The sequence below is a fragment of the Mirounga angustirostris genome, unplaced genomic scaffold, assembly GCF_029215605.1.
Source record: "Mirounga angustirostris isolate CCGP_5_RB_7025 unplaced genomic scaffold, mMirAng1.0.hap1 SCAF_6, whole genome shotgun sequence".
NCBI lineage: Eukaryota > Metazoa > Chordata > Mammalia > Carnivora > Phocidae > Mirounga > Mirounga angustirostris.
The window spans coordinates 35,210,572-35,231,153 of NW_026991714.1; the positions used below are offsets into that span (position 1 = coordinate 35,210,572).

General features: G+C 49.6%; 1 protein-coding gene and 1 long non-coding RNA gene across 6 annotated transcripts in view; one reads left to right on the forward strand and one right to left on the reverse strand.

Moving 5' to 3' along the window:
• The window catches only part of LOC129045873 (uncharacterized), a 129,450-nt gene extending 115,383 nt beyond the window's left edge, over window positions 1–14,067 (reverse strand). Inside the window, exons 1-2 of the long non-coding RNA XR_008506261.2 lie at window positions 12,612–14,067; window positions 12,156–12,250 (exon numbers count right to left, since the gene is read on the reverse strand). This is a non-coding gene — a long non-coding RNA (uncharacterized LOC129045873). The remainder of the gene's footprint in view (window positions 1–12,155; window positions 12,251–12,611) is intronic.
• Window positions 14,068–15,472: 1,405 nt separating this feature from the next.
• CAMK1G (calcium/calmodulin dependent protein kinase IG) overlaps window positions 15,473–20,582 on the forward strand; it is a 29,533-nt gene continuing 24,423 nt past the window's right edge. For 2 of the 5 annotated variants that reach the window (XM_045877136.3, XM_045877133.3), the window contains exon 1: window positions 17,011–17,191. Coding sequence is in view for 1 of the 5 variants with exons in the window: in XM_045877133.3 (XP_045733089.1) it covers window positions 17,089–17,191 (103 nt within the window). In the remaining 4 variants the exon portion in view is untranslated. Of the gene's footprint in view, window positions 15,625–15,771; window positions 15,791–17,010; window positions 17,192–20,582 lie in introns of those variants that run through there. The other 3 variants (XM_045877135.3, XM_045877134.3, XM_045877137.3) reach the window with 3 other exon arrangements.

A 20,582-nucleotide genomic window follows, 5' to 3' on the forward strand; every position in this document is an offset into this window, starting at 1 on the left:
TTATATATGTCTTTCAAATCAAAGAGGTATCAGATTCATATGGTTATGGAAGGCTTAACTCAGGATCATTACAGACCCAGAGTGCTGGCCTAGGACAGGGAAGATAGAATTTTTTTTTTTTTTAAGATTTTATTTATTTGAGACAGAGAGAATGAGAGAGAGCACATGAGACGGGGGAGGGTCAGAGGCAGAAGCAGGCTCCCCGCCGAGCAGGGAGCCCGATGCGGGACTCGATCCCGGGACTCCAGGATCATGACCTGAGCCGAAGGCAGTCGCTTAACCAACTGAGCCACCCAGGCGCCCCCCATGTAAACAGTTTTATAAAGACATTCCATAGGTCTATTTCTGACTTCATTTCTATTCCCACCTCTTGAATGATGTCTCAAGTTCTTTAATAGCCAATGGTTCTATTAAGGGTGTTTTGTTTTTTTTTTTAAGATTTTATTTATTTATTTGAGAGAGAGAGAGAATGAGAGACAGAGAACACGAGAGGGGAGAGGGAAGAGGGCAGAGGGGGAAGCAGACCCCCCGCTGAGCAGGGAGCCCGATGCGGGACTCGATCCCGGGACTCCAGGATCATGACCTGAGCCGAAGGCAGTCGCTCAACCAACTGAGCCACCCAGGCGCCCCCAGGGAAGGTAGAATTTCAACTCTTCCTTCCTTTCTGTCTAACTCTTCCCACTGTTCTGCTCCTCCGGGGGTCCCAGCTGACAGATCCAGAGCACAGCATGGCTTTGCTCTAACTAATTGCCAACAGTTGGCTGTAGCTAGATTCGTTATTCAGAAAGGCTCATCACTCTCCTAATGCTGATGTAGCCATGGCTGCTGATGGTGCCTCTCACCTCCCAGCACCCAGGTCCCAGTGGGGCACCCTGGGTCCCTCTGGCAGCACAGCATCCTTTTCAGAAGGCTAAGCCAGTGCCTGGGGACATGGAGCCAGGCTGTTACAGAACCTGGCTAAGCTCTGCCCCCGGCTGGGGTGGTCCTAGGGAGCCTGACCCAATGATTTAGGTGGGTGCAAGAATGGGTTCTAGTTAATTCCAGGGGGAGGGTTACCTGGGACCTCTTGGATGAGCCGAGCTGCCCTCTCACAGCCAGATTAAGGAATCTGTCCCTTTTCTCTCTTGGGTATAGGAATGGGTTCTTGGAAACCCTGCAGTGTGTTTGCGGACATGGAAGAGATACATTCTAGAAAGTTCATGATGAAGAAGTCCTGAAAAACTTCAGAGACTCTTGCTAAGGTTTGACTCAGAGGCTCAAATGTGCACTTACTGTATGGCTTGGAAAACATGATTTAAATGTTTTCCTGCCTTTCTCCTCTAAGTTCTGCTTCTGTGGATTTGTCTTTCCAAGACTATAAATTCTTTTTTTTTTTTTTTAAAGATTTTCTTTATTTGACAGAGAGAGATACAGCGAGAGAGGGAACACAAGCAGCTGGAGTGGGAGAGGGAGAAGCAGGCTTCCCGCCGAGCAGGGAGCCCGATGCGGGGGCTCGATCCCAGGACCCTGGGACCATGCCCTGAGCCGAAGGCAGACGCTTAACGACTGAGCCACCCAGGCGCCCCAAGACTATAAATTCTTAAGGGAAGGGATGTATTGTGTCTTTCACACCTACCCCCTGATTCCCGGTCCCTGGCCCTGCTAAGCCATTAGCTATCCACTTAGACCCATGCCTAGATACAGGGGTAAAGGAGAGAGTGTGAGGCAAGAGGGAAAGAGGAAAAAAGACAGGAAAGGAAAAAGAGCATGTGGGGGGGGAGCTGCTTGGACACACATTTCTAAACAGCGAGAATATGATGAATAAGACCCTTAATGAAGGCTGACGCCACCGCACACACCTAGTTGCTCAGGGACTGGGCCACACAGGTGAGCTCCCCACTAGCCGGAGGGCAGAGGTGGCAGAGCTTCTACTAACATTTTAATAAGAAATTTTCAGACAGAAAGTCTGAAAGAATTATAGAGGAAATGCTAATTGTCTAATACAGATGGTGGGTATGTAGGTGTCCATTTTTTTGCTGTTTTTGTTCTTCAAATGAACCAGACCCTCTGGCCTCTGTCATTTCCATCAGTATTGTCAAAGCAGATGTGAGCAGTCTTTCTCCAAAAGTAATCGAAGTAGTTGTTAAAGCAATACTGCCCTCTGCTGACCACAGGCCCCCACTTCTCTGGGACAGCTCTGCCACGGGAAGGACTCAGGAAGGCGGGATCCGACTGTTCTAACCCAGCCCTTTGCTTTGTCCCTCCTGTGTCTACCCTTTGCCCAGGCGCCCCCTTGTTGCTGAAGAAACCCATCCGGACACAGCAATGGGCACCAAGACTGACATCCAGCTAAGCTCAGACAACTAAACGATGTATTAGGGCAGCCAATGTCTTTGTGTCTTAATTTTTCTCTACATCCATTTACTGAGTATCTGCTTGTGTGAGGCCCAGTGCCAGGGCTGTGTGTGGTGCAAAGCTACAGAGCTCCATGCTCTGGATAAATAACTTGGCCACTCGGAGCCTCGTAGTCCTCCTTGGTAAAATAGGGATCATCAGCCTCTTTCTTCCCTGGGGTAAAGAAGGGCTCTCAAGCAGAGTGAGAAGGAGTGCAATAAGCCCAGTGCTTTCAGACACACCTGAAAAGAACCAGAAGGCACTCACCTTCTTAAAGCAACAGTGAACCCATTCCCATGTGGTTTGTTGACCTTGGGTAAATATCCTAGGCCTTGACATGTTCACACGTTAACCATTCTGAGGTAGCTGGGGCTTCAATATCTCTACCAATGGAAAGGGGTAAAGCAGAATGGATCACCCCAAGCAGTGGCCACCTCTGGGGGCAAAGTCCCTGTGTAACTGACCCCTGAGAAAGCATCCAGGATAGATTAGAGCAGTGGCTCTCAAACTTGACCTGTGTCAGAATCTCCTGGGGAGCTGTTAAAACCCAGATTGCTAGCCCCGCCCTCAGGCTCTGACTCACTTTGTGTGGTGTGGAACCTGAGAATCTGCATTTCTAACAGTCGCCAAGTAAGCAGACGAGACCAAGAACTACTGGACTCTGCTGTGCTATGGTTATAACTCCTGAACTTCGGGGGCTTCACACCACAAAAGTTCAGTTCTTGTTCATGCCACATATGGATAGTCAGTGCGGGTGGGCTCCTCCACACCATCCTTGGAGGACCCAGGTTAATCGGCACACACACACCCCCCCACCATCTTGTAGCTGCATCTTCTATAACCTCTGACCTTCACAGCTGCTGTGACAAAGGAAGTAAAGAATCATATTTGGGCTTTTAACTGCTCAGCCCCGAAGTAATGACAGAAATCATATCCATTCACATTTTATTGACCAGAACTCCTCACATGGCCCTGTGCATATTCCAGGTAGAAGTCATCCATGTCCCTAAGAAGACAGATGAACTGGATGTTGGTGACCCCTTGTTCTGATGGACATACCACCCAAGCATCTCCCTTTCCACTCACGAGAACATAGGCAATCAAGTATAAATGCGATGGTGGTTCCTGGGGACATACTTTCTGTCTCTTTTTTTTTTTTTTTAAGATTTTATTGATTTATTTGAGAGAGAGAGAATGAGAGACAGAGAGCATGAGAGGGAGGAGGGTCAGAGGGAGAAGCAGACTCCCCGCCGAGCAGGGAGCCCGATGCGGGACTCGATCCCGGGACTCCAGGATCATGACCTGAGCCGAAGGCAGTCGCTCAACCAGCTGAGCCACCCAGGCGCCCCCATACTTTCTGTCTCTTACATGTTGGTCGTAGACTGATGGCGGTGGTGGGAGACAACTGTGGAGTGCTCCTATGAGCCAGGAACTCTTCTCGGTGTTTTTGTGTCTTAACTCACTTGACCCTCACGACAACCCTCTATGGTGAGCATCATCGATATTCCCACTCTATAAATAAGGAAACTGAGGCAAAGGGTGGTTATGTGGGACACTGCAGGGACCGTCACCCAGCCAGCCCGACACGACAGTCCATGTTTCTAACAACTGTTCTGCTCCATCACTGTGTGGTTCGTCTTATTTTTGAACAGAAAGTAGGGGAGACTATAGTGGGAAGACCTGGTTTCTGGATAAGCCCAAACCTAAATATTCTAAGTCTAAACAGCTCTGCAGAGAGACCATCCTAACACAAGTAGCTCTCTTGATACACGAAGGAGTTGGCTCAAGTCAAATATGTGAAAATGGGGTCCAGGTCCAACAGATGGTCTTTAAAGGCCCTCACTGGTGCCCCACAGTGGCTAGAAGGCCAAGCAGGTTGTGTCTGGCCTCCTAAATGAACGCAATCTTCCCAGTATTTGACCAGAGATCAGGAGGATGGGACAAGACATTCTTGACTTTTCTCTTAGGATCGCCTCCCAGATCATAAAGGTCCTCCTTAAATGGGACCCTGAACGCTCCTTACTCTGCCTTCCTTTCCTCTTCCCCCTCAACCGCTCCCCTTGGCCCTGCTCTGTAGGGAGAGACACTTCAAGCTGTGGTGTCCCCACCCCAAGATCTGCGCATCTCCTCTCACTATACCCTGGCGGGCGAGGGGCAGGCTCTCACTTGACAATATCATACGAAGAGGCTTTAAGTCTTAGCGTAACTGAGGCACAGTCCCAATGAGTAAGGGCTGAATCCCTCAGGTTAGAGCATCTACATGAAAAATAAGCCCTTCTACCCTGATAGTGAAGCTCTCAAAATGTCTGTGGATTTATGCTAATAAAAACTGTTTATTCTGTCTTATCAAAGCTCCCCCACACACACACACACTCCACAAGAAACTGGGAAAGGAGGAGCTAGAAAAAAAATTGCTGGAAATAGGAAGAGAAAAATCGTACCTGGACACCCTGGATTCAATGAGTTTGGTTTTTAACTCATGGATGCAATAGGTAGGACTTAACTGCAGAAACGGCCTCTGGCTGAGCCAAGAGTGGCCAGCAGAGGGCGCTGGTCCAGGGTCTTAAAGAATTTCAAAGCCCGAGGTCTGGCTTGGCCCCTCTTGGTCACTCCATATTTCTGGGGGACTGTTAGGGTCACCTAGAGGGATCTGTTCAACCCAAAACACAGGATGTGTAATGGTCCTTGTTAGTGCATCAAAGGGAGTCGGTCTCTGGCCTCAAAATGTCAGATTTCTTCCCTGGGGTTTACAATCCTCTCATTTCCTGTTTTTCTGAATAAAAGTTCAAAATCTCTTGGCAGTGATTTTGAAACACAACAGTTTTCAAGGCAATCGGAAAATACTGGCTATTTTGTTTAGACAGCTATCAAAGATTTGTGGTCAGTTATTCCTAACCATCTCTGTCTCTGTTTCTCTCTCTCTCTCCCTCTCTCTCTCTCTCTCTCTCTCTCTCTCTCTCACACACACACACACACACACACAAACCATTCACTCAACATTCACATTTTCTGCTGAGCGTTCAAACCCATGTCTGCAGCCAGGAATCTGACTGAGGAGACGGACAATTGGGAATTAACTGAGTGCTCAAATAAGTTATTCTGCATGGAAGACCTGTACGGTGAAGGGTCTCCAACCTGCTCAGGGGTGTGCTTAGCATTACCAAGGCATAGTTCTACCAAGTAATGACTGAAGCAATTCTTTCTGACCCAGTCACCAGGTGGGTAAAGGCAAGGAAATGTATCTTTCCTTTCTTGCAAGAGCACCTGTCAGATGGACCAGCAGTGGGAATTGTGCTTTGAAAAACAGGCAATAACAACTCACTTCTCAGCTAACTCTGACATGGAAAGCATGTTGCATACACAGCTCCTGGGGGGCACCCCCTGGGCTCTGATTCCAGACTGGGATTGAGGGTTTCACACTCTCAGCAAATGCACATCTTGCGGGGGGGGGGGGCAGCAAAGGCAGACTTGGGGTCTTCTGTGGCTCTCATTCCAGCCCGTGTGCAGGGGAGTAGGACTCGTCCCTGAGCCCCATTTCCAACCTGGATTCCTGTGCTGGGATCCCTGCATTACAACTCTGCCCAGTGCTCAAGTCCTCAGGGACAAGGGCACTTTCTTGCTTTTGTTTCCACCCCCAACCCGGCTTTGGAGGGCTTTGGAGTCTCACCCTGGTATCTCCCACAGAATCTCACCCCCATGCTTTCAGCCTGCTTTCCTGAATCGTAATTCCTATTTGTTGAATGAATTAATAAATTACTAGCTGCTGTATGCTAGGCACTTAAAAACAGTATCTACTCTAAGGGCCCCAAATTTAGTGAAATAAATTAATGTCATAATTACAAATGTTGAATATAATGGAAGAACGAATAAAGGACCGCCAAATACAGTGGAAAGAGTGAGTTATTTTGGCATGAAGGATTTCACAGAGGAGGTCAAATGTGAGCTGTTCTGGAAGCCTGGCTAGTAAGCTTCTCAGCAGAAAAGGAGAGGATACTCCAGGCCGAGGAGGAAGCCCATGCAAGGCCACATGACATGACAATCTCAGAACGCTGGCTTCTCCTAGACCCCCCACTGCAGCTCTCTGCACACTTGTGATGTCCCCATGATCTCTTGTGGGTATTCTGGGATGTGACAATTTGCCGCCATCCCAGCCATTGCCCATTACCACCCTCTGCAGATACTGAGCCCCACCTGGCCCCAAATCCTTCCATTCTCATCTGGGTTCCAGGTTATGAGAAGGCCAACCTCACTTTACAGAGAAATGTCCAAAATGGCTGATACTTCCAAAGCTTCCTAGGGCGGTAAAAGGAATGGTGTCTGCCTTGAATGCTGATCTTTTCTTCTGTCCCTGGAATCTACAATGCCCTAGTCCAGAAGAACGGAAGAAATGTCTTCCCTTTCTCTCCCCCACACCCCATCCTGCAGGCCAGGCCCCTGAACATGACCCTTTTATTCAGTAGGCTAATGCAGGTCCTCTAGACCCCAGGATCAATCAATACTTTTCTAGCGCTACCGAGCCCACTGGCCTTTGCCACCACCGCAAGAAGATAAGCCCTTGTGCTCTTTGTAATCCTTCAGTGTGGTTGCTTTCCCCAAGGTTTTGGAAAGCCTTGGCAGACCACTTTCTCTCTGCTTCCTCCCACCAGCTGGGGGGACGCAGAAGTGCTGAAAGCTGGGATCAAAATGATGCCTTACACCGCGTGTCAAGAGCAGCCTGCCCCCATCTGCACGCTGCAGCCTCGCCTCCAGCGCAAGTGCAGGAGGCAGCCTTGGGTTTGGAGTGTATTGTGTCTGTTCCCGATGCACTGCGCAGAGCCGGGGCCAGCCATTGTTCTCAGCCCACAGACCTCACCCTGTGGACACGCCGTGCCTGCATTCTCTCCCTCCCTGAGGTTCTGTCAATCCATTCTGAAGGTCAAATTCAGACCACAGAGCTGAGAACAGTCAAACAAGAGATCTGGTGTCTAAATCAAGCAATTTTTCTTTCCTCAGAAGCAGATCATTTCTGCTAAATATTATTTATCATCAATTCTCTTATTTAAATGTTCCATCTCAGGAACAACAGCGGACAAGAACATCACGGTAGTGATGTTGCTGGCTGCCTCAGGAGCCCTCCTCCCCCTGGAAGCCTGGACTGGGGTGGGGGCTGCGAGGGGGGAGAGAAGGGGTTCACCTGCCCTTGGTAGGTATCTAGGGAGAGGAGGAAAAGGGATTTTCTTGTTGCTACTTTCCCCAGGGACACTGGGGGGTGGATATGTCCCCAGAATGCTGTCTAGCTCCCAGGTCCTAGCATCCCAGCTGTCCAAGAGTCCCAGGGACAACCCTCCCCTTATTAAGGAAAGGTTTTGTCTTTTGCTGCCCCTCCCACACTTATGACCAAGTCCATGACTAGTGCATACACCAGACTTCTGTGGGTGCTAGAGTACTCGGGACCACTCCTCTTCCTGGAACAGTTACCCCAAGAGGGGAGAGGACCTGTCACCTCTACACCCTAGGCTCTTCAGCTGAGACTGCACGGTATATGGAAATCCTCTGTCCCAGACACCTGGCTTATAGGGGTGCACACCCATGCACGCACATGTGCCCATCGCTGCAGACACTGCCTCTTCCTTGTCTAAGTGTGCCGCCTCCACCCTGCTCTCCTGAGCTGCCTGACTCTCGTATGGGTCCCAGCAGTGTCTCAAACTGAGTCATGTGCCCAAAAGGTCCTCTTCCTGAATGCTTATCGTTTTCCAAACACTCCACATGCATTTTCTCATTTAATTCTCATGACCCTCTTGTTGAGGAAAGTATTCCTTGATGCCCATTTGACTCATGAGAAACAGGCTCAGAAATGTTAAGAAACTTGCCTAGGATCACACCACTAGTGATAAAGCACCCAAAATTCAATCCCAAGTCTGCTCTCGTGCCTGACTCTTAGCCTCTTCACTGTAGCTCTCAAAGATGTTTATGTATTGTAGAGTTTTAGGATCCATCCAGGAGTCACTCCTGAAGGTCAATTATTCATTCAGTAGACAAATTCTTCAATAGGCAAATCCTTCCAGAATGCCTGCTCTGCACCAAGCACCACGAGGACAGAGGAGATTAGTAGGTAGTGTCCTTCTTAATCCCATTGGGTCCTTTCCACTGCAAGAGGGGGAAGGAGGCTCAGTCATCATCCCCGGAATGTTTCCAGAAGGCTGACATCCTGGGGATGACTGGTTTGAGATGCCCCCTCCTAAGGGAGACTGGGCAGCAGAGGGAGGTTGGAGGCGGGGAGAGACGTCACCTCAATGCAGGCACACTGCCCATCAGCCCATAGTAGACACCTGAAAAATTACCTGTTCTTAGAATATTATAGAAAGAGCAGAAATCACCACCCAAAGCAAGAACATGGAGAAGTATGAGGCAAGGCTTTTTTTGAGAAAAGGTTGGTCACAGCCCTGCCAAGAAACAGCTCCATTTTCCGCCATTAGCCTGCAGGCTGGACACAGGGACCAGGTCTGGGCAGGATGCTGCACTAGAGGGCAGTAGCAGCTTGCTCTTGGGAGTGAAGGAGCCCCGCTTCCCATCTCTCTGGAGGAGAGGCCAAAAGCAAGCCTGCTGCATTCTAACTCTGCCCAATGTGGGGGCAGGACCTGGAGGCAGACATGTGATTTTCAAAGGGGAATAAATGCAACCTTATTTTTCATGTTTCATACAATCCTTTCCTTACATTTAACCTGACAGTAGACTCCTCGGATAGACCGACATCATTAGCCCAATTGGACAGCTAGGAACAGGAAAATCCTTGAGGTTTAGACTTAGCCCAGGTTGCTTGGCTAATAAAGATACTGTGGGAACAAATGCTAGATTCCCCAGACCCCAGTTCAGGGCCAATTCCAAGGCCTTAGAACTAGAACAGAGTAATGTGGGCTAAATTCTTTAGTGAAATTCTCACATCATAATTTTTCCTTTGTATGCCGGTTCTTTTGTTATTTGTTCATTCCCTGGAGGCTTAGGAAGAAACAGAAAAAGGAAATTAAAATCAAATTGGACAATCAGGTACTTTGTAAGTAGCCTTGATAAAAGTTTGGATGAGGCAAGTGATACTCATGACCATCCACTCACTGCACTTAATCCCCTCCCGCCCCTACTATCTTTCAAGGTCACATGGTGGTGACCGTGGAGGATCATGACTGATTCCTCCAGCTGTGGATAGAGAAATACATGCAAGTCATGATGGACACAGAAGAGAAAGGTTCTACAATCTCTGCCGGGGACCAGAACCAGGTTCTCACAAGGGAACTGACGAGGTCATCAGCCAAAAATCTGAAGCCCAGGGTGATGGGCTTTGTCCTGTACCCTATTTATTCCTGGAACATGGCACATACCAAGGCTGGGCTCATTTGTGAATGGGACTCAAGGCAAGGGAAGTGATCGATTCTTTTAGCAGAGACACACAGCAAACGTGAGGAGGGGAGCAGGTGAAAATCTACTCACCTTGTAGACATCCCACCTGCACCATACAGCGCCACCACGCCCCCACCTGGGTAGAGCTAGATATAGCTGAATGTTTGCTGAACCTTGGCAGGGGCTGAAGAGAAGGATAGAAAGAACTAAAGACAGGGTATATAGGATGAAGGAGCTATGGGAAAGAGGAGAAGAAAGAGAAAGTCCAGGTGGAATGAACTGATATGCCCCTCCCTAGGTGGAGGGGTCATGTGGAAGTAGCCAGAGGTCTTGACTGACTAGCCCACCCCTGCCACCCAACGCTCTGCACCCTCTAAAGAAATTGGAAGCTGCAGCACAAACCAGAAGAAATGGCTGTTTTAATATATTCTTTTGGATTCTGCATGTGTGTAGGGGCAGCCCATGGTAAACCCATTACTATGCACTGAACTCCTCCTCCCTCTGCTTTCAATAGTATCAAACTCAGGACACACCAGAAAACTCTTCTTTTAGGTTTTATTCTGCCCTTCAATTTTTCAGATCTCTGTGGAACATGCTTTCTGCCAGGTGATATGATAGCAGAGAGGTCACGGAAGCATGGTTTCTATGCCTAGAGAGCTCATCACTAATGGGCAACCTTGACATGTGGCAGACCCAAGTCCCAGCCAGCAGAGCAGGGTGCGTGCTGTTGCAGAGATGAGCTCTGGGAGAATAGAGAGGGTCGTCCATTTTGCCTGTGGCCCCAGGGAAGAGTGATGGGGCGGGGACGGATTTCTTAAATGACCAGCTCAAACAAAAATATGAGCACATCGCAGGCTGCAGGAACAATGTAGACCAAGATGTAGCGGCGTCTATTCCTGGAAGTACTAGAAATCTGGTGTCTTATTTTTAAAACAAATAAACATTAAAGTAGCAAGTATTACATTGATTCATGCCTGCAATGCCGCCTGTCTCTGCTGTCCTATAATTTCCATTTCCTCCCTCTCACCCCCACTTTCTTGTGCCGGTTCCATTCTCTCTTAGCCAACTCCAGATTGGAAATGTGTTATGAAATAAGTGGTGTTTGTTCTTTGGTGCCCCCCTCCCCCATGACCCTGCCTATCATACTTTCAAAGCCTTGCACGATTTCTTTTCCTGCTTCACCAGCTGCATTTGGGGCTTCTCTTTCTCTTGCTCTTACTGCCCAGTGACAGTGCACTTCTCTCTGTCTCTCCAATAGGTATGGCCCCTTTCTACCCCAGGGCCTTTACACATTCTGTTCTTTTGTTTCTCTAACTTTTCACGTAGCTAGTTCTTCTTGCTTCTGATTCCAGTTTGAAAGTCACTTTCTCAGGGCTGCCTAAGGTTCCCTAACACATATTTTCACAGTGCCCTAAACTGTTCATAGTACTTATCACAATTGTAATTATCCGTATTTGTTTAAAATCTGACTTCACTGCCAGAATGCAAGACTCGTTCGGGAAGAAACTGTGTTTATCTTATTTATTACTGTATGTTCAGAGCCTAACATATTGCTTCAAACAGAGTAGGTGCTTCATAAATACTTGTTTTACGGATGGAGGGATGGATGGATGGATGCACGGAGGTCATTCCCCCTTCCCTTTTCCACCCTGGCACCTCACTATGTCTTGTTGTCAGGTGGCTCTCCAAAAAGCTCAATCTGGAGATCTAATCAAACATAAAAGACAATGCAGACCAGCGCTCTTTGAAAGTGGAAGACTATCCTGTTCTCATGAGCTCTCCTCCTTACCCCAAACCATAAGAGGAGCCCTTATTTTGTCCAGTTGAGGGAAAGCATGACCACATGGGAGTGGTGGAGGGAAGCACCCAGTGAGTACACCTGGCCACTTCTCCCTTTGCCAACATCACCTGTGACAGGCTCAGATGCACAGGTGATTTTGGGTGAGAGAAGGATGCTCCCTAATGGGCATGGGCCCTCCTTCTCCTTTCCTGCAACCCCTTCATTCAGACCTTCACCCCCTCAGGTCTCCGTGACACCAGAGCCTCCCTGCTGACGTTCTAGTCTCTAATTTCTCCCCACTCCGCCACTGCTTTCCCACAAACACCCTTGCATGAGAGCCCGCGGTGCCTCTACCACCTTCACAGCCCAGGCCAGAGCCCTAGCCAGGCCACCCAAACACCCTGCCCAGCCAGCCCTGTCCCCCACCGCACTGCAGGGCCGCCTCCTCATGTCCAGCATGCATCTTAGCTGTTCCAGCCTCTGTATTTCCCTACTCCTACCTCACCCACCACACCTCCTAAATCTGGTCCTAGATCACCCGTAAGGCCCAGGCCGACTTCCATGAAACTTTTCCAACCCACGGCTTTCCTGCCACGGCCCCATCTCTGGTGACGATGTGAGTTAACAGTACCTGATTTCACTATCGATTCATCTCCACTTGCTTTCTGTGTCTTGCCTCCTCTCCTGGGCGCATAGTTGATGTTGAATAAATATTCGGCTGAATTGCTGATTGGGGAAACCATAGCAATAAGGCCATTAAAAGAATCTGAACCAGGCAAACCAGCACGCAAGTGTGAATGTGCGCATGCGTGTGTCTATGCACAAGTGCGCATGCGTGTGTCTATGCACAAGTGTGCATGTGTTCCCAGGGCTAAAAGCTCTCGTCCATCTCTCCGGCACACGTTCCGGAATGCCCGCCCAGCTGTGTGGTAACCTGCGCTGCTACTCCAGCAATGGACGCTCCGCCCCTGCTCCCCACCCCTGATGCCCAGCGTATGGCCTGGTCAGTACCTGGGAGGGCATCTGCCTTTGGAAGTCGGCATAAAGAGGTAACACTTTCTCCCATGGCACCCAACGGGGAACTTACTTCTGTTTCCGCAGCTGAGAAGTCATCCCTGGCTCGGTGGCTCACCAAGACCAGCAGCGTGCAGGTGGATGGAAGGCAAGGGGCAGGGTGGGGGAGGGTTCCAGTGGGCTGGTGCGGACCAGCAGTTCCTTGTCCAGTTCAAACTTGTATCAGAGCACATTACAGAGCAGAGACTTGGCTGATGTATGGGCTTGGACAGCAGTTCTAGGAATGTAGAGTCTGGGTCTGGTTTTGTGTCCCCAATACCTAGTACACACTCAGTGTTGATAAATATTTAAGGAACGAGTGCTCGTTCGTGTGTGCTGGCTGCATTCAGCTCCCTCTGGAGATAAACTTTTTAACACACGTTTTGCCTGTGGGCACTACTTGACTGTCTCAGGCTGTGATAAACTCCCCAGTTCCAGTGTTCAGACAGAAGGAGGACAGCTGCTAGTCAGGGATGCTGTACCCAGGGAATCTAAGCAGTGGAAACACAGGCCAAAATTCAAGACAGAAACATATAAAGAACCAGGGAGAGCTATAGACAAAGAGTTTGGGGAACAACACAGAGGAAGGAGTGACTACTTGTGAGGAAGTTAGAAAATCATGGAAGGTTTCATGGATGAGATAGTATTTGATGAGGATTTTTCAAATCTGAGGAATTTCCATAGGCAGAGAATGAGGAAAGGGCATTCTGTATTAGTAGACCAGTACAAGTGAAGGTCAGGAGCTTTGAGAAAAGTGGCGTGTTGGAAATCAGTGTCTCATATGGTATGGCTGGAGTGTCAGCTCCAATGGAGTCCCAATGGAGGGACTGAGGGGAGAGGGGATAGTTTGGGCCAGATCCTGGAATGCCTCCAATGATGGGCTAAGATGTTTGGCCTTTATTCTGTAGGTAATAGATCTTTTTTTGAGGTGGAAGCAATCAATATGTTTCATTGAGATAATTCCAGCAAGAACGAAAACTGGAATGGAGAAAAAACAGTAATACTGACCCTACCATATGCTAGTCGCTGTTCTACGCAACTAGCGTTCTGTCTCACTCTGCCCTACTAGTGTATGAAATAGGTTCAGGAATTATCCCATTTCACAGATGGGAAAAATGAGGCACAGACTGGTTAAATCACTTGTCCAAGGCCACACCTCCAGTCATCCATCTAACCTAGGAGACTTCTCTAGAGCCACTTTTATCTATCCCAATGGATCACCTCACCCAGGGACCAGTAGAGCCTAGTCTATCACAGTAGCACCAGACAGAAGGGGAGGAAGGCCTGAATTAAAATTGTAGAGATGAAAATATAAAAGAGGCAGCATCGGGGTGCCTGGGTGGCTCAGTCGTTAAGCGTCTGTCTTCGGCTCAGGTCATGATCTCAGGGTCCTGGGATCGAGCCCCGCATCGGGCTCCCTGCTCCGCGGGAAGCCTGCTTCTCCCTCTCCCATTCCCCCTACTTGTGTTCCCTCTCTCGCGTGTCTCTCTCTGTCAAATAAATAAATAAAATCTTAAAAAAAAAAAAAAAGAGGCAGCATTTACTTACTGCCGTTTGTGTAAAAAAGGATGGCAGGGGATATCCATATATATCTATCGATAGCTGTATCTATCTATGTATCTATATCTATATCCTTTTCCTTGCATCCACATGAAATACTGGAGGGATATACAAGAAACTAATAAGAGTGGCCACCTATAGAGGGCAGGGCAGGGGGGAGGGGGTGGAGGGGAAGTGGAGTGGGGTGAGACACTTCAGTGTATGTCTTTTAATATAGTTCTGATTTCTGACCCAAATGACTGTGCTATTTATTCAAAAAGCACAAATTATTTTTAAATAATTGAAAAGACACAATTTAAAAGCTAATTCAAAGAAACAACTGAAAGTGCATAACAGCTGATTGGATTTGGAAGGCAATGAAAGAAATAACACAGCCAAAGAAAGTGCCTGGCTCTCTAACATGAGTGTTTGGGAAGATGGTAGCTCTGCAGCCTGGATGGGGAAATGGGAGAAGAGTGGTTTAAAGGAAGCTATTATACATTCAGGATTATTTGTAGATGGAAGTGGACATACGGATGTTAAGGTTAAGGTGGACAACCCAGATGGGGGTGTTGATTGGGGATATTCACATGATGAGGGTAACAGACCCTGTAAGTGGATGTTGAGATTAAGGAAAGAGTAGAGAAAGAGAAAGCAAGGGGGCAGAAGACAGAAGTTCAAGGAACCTACACTGAAGGAGCAGCCAAAAGGAGGCTGAGATGATCAAGAGCAGGATGGAGAGGTGAATACAGGGGAGCAGAGTCAGAAGAGTTTCCAGAAGAAGGGGAGTGATCTCCTAAGGTCTAATGGGTTAGGACTGAAAAGAGGATGGTAGGTTTTTGGGATCAGGATGCTGTGCTTCTAGAAACAGCGAAGAGGAGACATATCAGAGATGTGGGGAAGAACCACCCAACAGAGGGTCCCCCTGCTTCTCTTCCCATTCTATAAGAGACAAATGGACACAGAGGGGTCTTCAATCCCTACATTTCAACCAGTGTAGATATCCTATTGCCCCAGAAGGTGTTTTTACACAACACACTCCAGCAACTGAAAAGAGAAACTGAGGCAGGCAGTCCTAGAAAGCTGCTCTGATTTTCTGTTACCACCCCATTCAGGCCAATGGAAACCTGTAATATGAGGCTTTATATTTGCTTTTTATTCTTCCTCCCTCTCTTTCCATTACACACATCAATGCAAACACAATTACACACACACACACACACACACACAAGGCATAAAAGGGCCCTTTGCAAAAGCAGTTTTCTGGATCAGACTCAATGCTGCTGGGAGGGAGGGAAAGCAAAGCAGAGAAAAGGCAGGAGATGCAAGCCACCATGGCTACTTTTCCTCCCCTTTAAGACTGCCTGGTTACGGTCCTGGGAAAGAAAACCCCTGCATTCCTCCCCTTTAATTCGGTTTATTGTTAAAGCACTGGAGCAGCTAATCCTCACAGACCTGTAGGAGCTGGAGTAGGAGCACCAGGAGCACCATTCCTTCTGAGTCTCCGGGTAAGATAAGTCTGATTCTTTTCTTGGTTTGGGGAGGTTTCCTAGGCTTAGTAGGAGGCAGGCGGCATCTAGAGATGTGTGTGAAGAGCCACTTTTGCAAGCAACTTGGGGATTTTGTTCATTTCAGCTCCATTTCCAGTCTTGCCTGACTCTTGTGGTATCAAGGGTAAGTTGTAGCTGCCTTGGAAAATAAGTCTGACTGGGGGCCCAGTGGCACGTCCATGCAGAGCCATCTACCGTCACTTCAGGGTTGGCGTGAGTGGGAACCGCTTGCACTTCTGAGCAGGGAGAGGGGGGCAAAATATCGGTGTCTGTCCCTCCTGCAATGCCCGCCTGCAGGCTGCATTCTAGGGGCAATCCTCAGGGCTCCGGGGCTGGGAGGGGCTGTCCATCTGCACATCCCTGCCTCCTGCCCATCCTTCATCTCTTAACCTCTCTGACCCCATCTGGCAAGGAGCAGTGCCCTTCTGCCTACCTGTCTGGGTTGTTGGGAGGATTAAGGGAGCCAGTGGGCAAAAAGGCAGTTTGTAAACAGCCTGTGGCTCTGCAACCCCCAGGGGAGCGGACCAGTCTCAGCCCCTCCCGGTGGGGTCCATGGACAGGCTCCAGCTCCAGGTCCCGCCTGGGCTCCGTTAGGATGCAGAACTCATTGCTCTCAGTCACAAGACCGCTCCTTCCCCTTCCCCAGGAGCGCGTCGGGCTCCCTTCTGTCTTTAAACTTCCCCAGTTGGGCTGGCAGGTAAAGATGTTAAAAGGAGGTCTAGATTCTCCACCACCCCCAACCGCCCTGTGGCCCCTTCTCTCAACGTAACTTTGACGCACAAGCATTAACCCCGAGGCTCCCAGAGGCAGCTGCCAGGGCTCGCCCTGCTCTGGCTGCGGTGCATGGCTGGCCAGAGGCTTGCTCTGGAGCTGGATAAACTGATCATGAGGAAAATCTCCGAGAAGGGTCAAAGAGTCAAGTAGGTTTCTCCTGGGGAAAGAGACAATCTTTCCCAGAGCAGAGGCCAGAAACAGCCCGGCTCCTGGCAGTCCTTTTGACCCAGGCTTAACCAGGGCCAAAGATGAGATCCAATAGGCCATAACACAAAGTGCTTAGTAATACCTGATGTGGGGACCGCACTTTACAGTTTATAATGTGCCTTTAATCAGTTGTCTTTAGGACAAGCCCACTGAGCTGGTGGGGCGAATAGTATTTCTCCCTTTGCATGGAGGGGACCACTGACACTCAAAGAGGATTGCGGAGGGTTGCAAAGCTGGATATGGATGGTATCTAGTAGCATTTGAACCCAGGACTTCTGACATCATCAGTGACCTTTCCGTGATACTACAGATAGCTACAGTGTGTTGGGGGGGGGGTGCGGGTGTGTATTAAGAGCACTCTTGAGAAAGCGCAAAACTTTGGGAAAGAAGCCTGAGGTCTGAGTGACAAAAGGTTTGAGCGGGAGCCCGGAGAGGCAGTGGATGGCCTGGACTCAGTGCCTTGCTCGGAGCATCCAAGTCACGTGTTCAGGGGGACTCGGTCAGGTGCTGGGGTTGCAGGAAAGCATCCTAAGGATGAGCCAAGGTGAGTGAAATCGGATAATCACCTCCAGGAGAGAGGCAACAGGTTTCGCGGTGGCTCTGATAGACTGGGGTTCCCAGTCCGGCTCTGCCACTTACTGTCTGATTTGGGGCATTTTTCTTACCATTTCTACCCATCAATACCGCAGCTATGAGATGGGCTTCATGACGCCTCCCCTAAAGGCGGCAGTGAGGCACGAGGGGAGGTGATGCAGGTGCCTCGCCCCGCGCTCAGCCCGTACCCCGCAAGGCCTGGGAGCACTTGGGGCCAGGACGGGAGAGATCCCCGCGGGCAGCGGAGAGCGGCGCGCCGGCTCCCTCCTCGCTCACAAGCTCGCCTGCGGCCAAAAATAACTGCCCCGCACAGCGCGTGCGGTGCGGGGCCGCCGGGTGAATGGGCTGCGGCATGAATGAGACTGGAGCGGCCGCGCGCGCCGCTACAACCGCAGGCGCGTCCCCGCGGTCACCGCCTGGGGGGCTGGGGCCCAGCGGCCGCTGGGGAGCAAGCCGATGGGGGCCTCCCCGCCGGCTCCGCTGTCCACGACGGTCGGGCCAGCGTCTAGGGAGACAGGGCTGGTCACGCAGGGCTTCCTGCGCGCAGCAAGCCTTCTGCGCCCCTCCCCGGGCGGAGCGTGCCCGGCGGCCGGGCGCTTCGAGTAAGGAGCCCTGCACCTGCCCAGAGGAGGCACCTTTTGCGGGGTCTGGCTTAAGGGCGGCGTGTGGCAGACACACAGTCAACACTATTACCCCTGAAAACTCCCCAGAAGGGTGCGCCAGGGAGACCAGCATGATGCCCACGAAGAAACCCTTGGCAGGCGGTGTTTCCCAATGTGGCGGCAGGGCTCTCTTCCCTTGGTTCAGTACCAGATGAAGTAGTTGGTTTGCATTTCAAGACCGTGATGTATGAAAAATTAGATATTTTTAAACATTTTAAAATCACAGTGAGATGCGCACATTGTGAGGCGTACTTGGGAGCTGTACGGAACAGTGGATTCACGTCTCCTGTTGCGTGTTCAGGTCTATTTAAAGTCTTACTTGTTTCCCTCTCTTTCTCCCCAGTGCAGGGTGTTTAATTCATGTGCCTGTGAATTATAGTGGTTGCATAGTGATTCTGCATAGCATTATAGTGGTCACAGACTGATTCTGTGCCCCCCGATGCCCCAGGAATGAGGGCGAAATAGAGCAGGGATCCTTATTTTCATTCAGCAGAGGAGGAAACTGAGGCCCCCTGGGGTTAAGAGCATATCAGGAATCTGTGGCACACCCTGCTCTCTCCAGGGAGACTCCTATGTGCTGACCTCTCAGCCACTAAATGAAGCCCTAGAGAATGTTCATTTCTTTTATAAGAGGACACAATAAATCTTAAGCAACATGTGAATTCTGGCTTGTCACTGCAGCAAGAGGGATTTGCTTAAACTTAAATGTGGGCTTGAGCCTGAAATAAACTGCAGGAGGCAGTTGTAAAATGTCCTTCCTCAGGGATTTTGTGAAAAGAAACTGGCATGCAATGTTGGCCTTTGAGACTCCAGCCTAGTGGAGGTGCTGGGGATGGAGTCCATATTCCATGGAGGTTCTGTCCAGCCAGAAGTCTCCAGGAGGCTTTCAGATCCAGGGCCTGGGCTTGAGCTACAGCCCATGAGCTGGAGTGGGTTGTGACAGCTCACACAGGCCCGGCTGCATGTCTCTGACACCATGAGGAGAGCAATGCTCTGACGAGGGCAGCAGGCTGCTGGAAATTTCGTATGTTGCTCAAACCAATGGAGAGTCACAAAGTATCAGAAATGGCCAGTCTCCCTGTTTTCCACAGTAGGCTCTGGGCAACCCTATATCCCCTGGATGCTAATAGGTGTTACACAAGGAAAGAGTTTCACAATCCAGTAAGTTTGGGGGATGCCAAGTTAAACAGCATTAACCAAGTGTCTTTAACAGTTGTCAGAGCCTTTAATAAGCTAATGTGGATCATGAGTCTCTAAGAAGGAGCAGCAAATCTACTTTGCACACAGTCTTCTGGGACTAATAAACTTCAAGGAACCTTAATCTATTCCAGTCTCCTCTTTTCACTAAGGAGAAATGTGGAAGCCCAGAGAGGTACAGTGATCTGCCTGGGGCTGCACAGCTCCTCCGTACCAAATCAAAACCGGAACGAGAACTTGAGCTCTTTCTAATGTCCCTCTCAATCCAAAGGATGATGCAAAGTCCAATATGGGCCAGAGTCCAGGAAACTGGAGGTCAGGGCAACAAAACATCCCAGCGTTAGCCTTTTAGCCCCTTATAACCAAGTGACTTACATATTGCCATGACTCTGTGAGCCCCAGCCTGGAGGCAGAGAGCACATTCTTATGAAAGATGATCCAACTGATAACCTCCCTCCCAAGACCCACAAGCCTTTCTGAGTCATACTCCCAAGAAATGGAAAACCCTGGAAGCAGACCATAAAGCAGTCTTAGGGTGGCTTATTCCACTGAAGTCAGTAAGAGAGCCACACACGGTCCTCAGGAAGGCCCTGAGGCCTGCTTACCATGCCCTGAGTGATTTATACCTGCTTGCTCGGAAGCCCCAAGTGAGAGCATAAACAAAGGCACAGTGGCTCTTCCCATAGGTAAAGTTGAGAGCCATTATCTGTGGGTTGAGGTCTGCAGAGGTGCCATTCCAAGATTCTCTCCTTCTCTCCCATCTCTCTGGGTTGTTTCTGTCCAGTTTAGGAACCCTACCATGGGGTTTGGGAAACACACGTTGAATTGAATTGAATTGAATTGAATTGAATTGAATTGAATTGAATTGAATTGAACTGAATGCCTGGATTAAAACATGGTGCACCGAAGGCTCTGGGATGCATTATCAGGAGGGGTGACTTTTAAGCTGTTAGTCCAGCTGATTCATTTAATAAGCACCACAGAGCAGCTGGGACTCCACATAGGAAACTTATAATAAGGAGGCTATGTGGAGCGGAGTGGGCAGGAGTGAGGGGCCAGAGAGAGGATCCAGGGCAGTGTGAGGTCATGAGGTGACCTGGCAACTTTGGGGAATGGTGATGGCAATGAGGAGGCCACTGACAATTAGCCTTATCTGCATTAGAGTTCTCTCTGGTGCCAGTGCTGTTCCTGTGACCAAATGGAGCCTGGGAAGAAGAGAAGGATAGGGATCCTCCATGGAAGAAGCATGAGAAGGGCACCTGCCTCCTGGGCTTGTGGCCCAAGCATCTGTCAGCAGCACTTCATAAAGAGGCAGGCTGGATGCCACCACAGATCACACCGCCTGTCCCCAGAAGCACAGAAAGGGCGGCGCTCAGAGGCAGTGTCCACCCCAGGGCTGCATGGCCTGCCCTTTAGGAAGAACTTTTCCCTCTGCAGTCTCCTCCCCAGCTGTGGAACTGTCCCCCAACAGAGCAGGAAGAC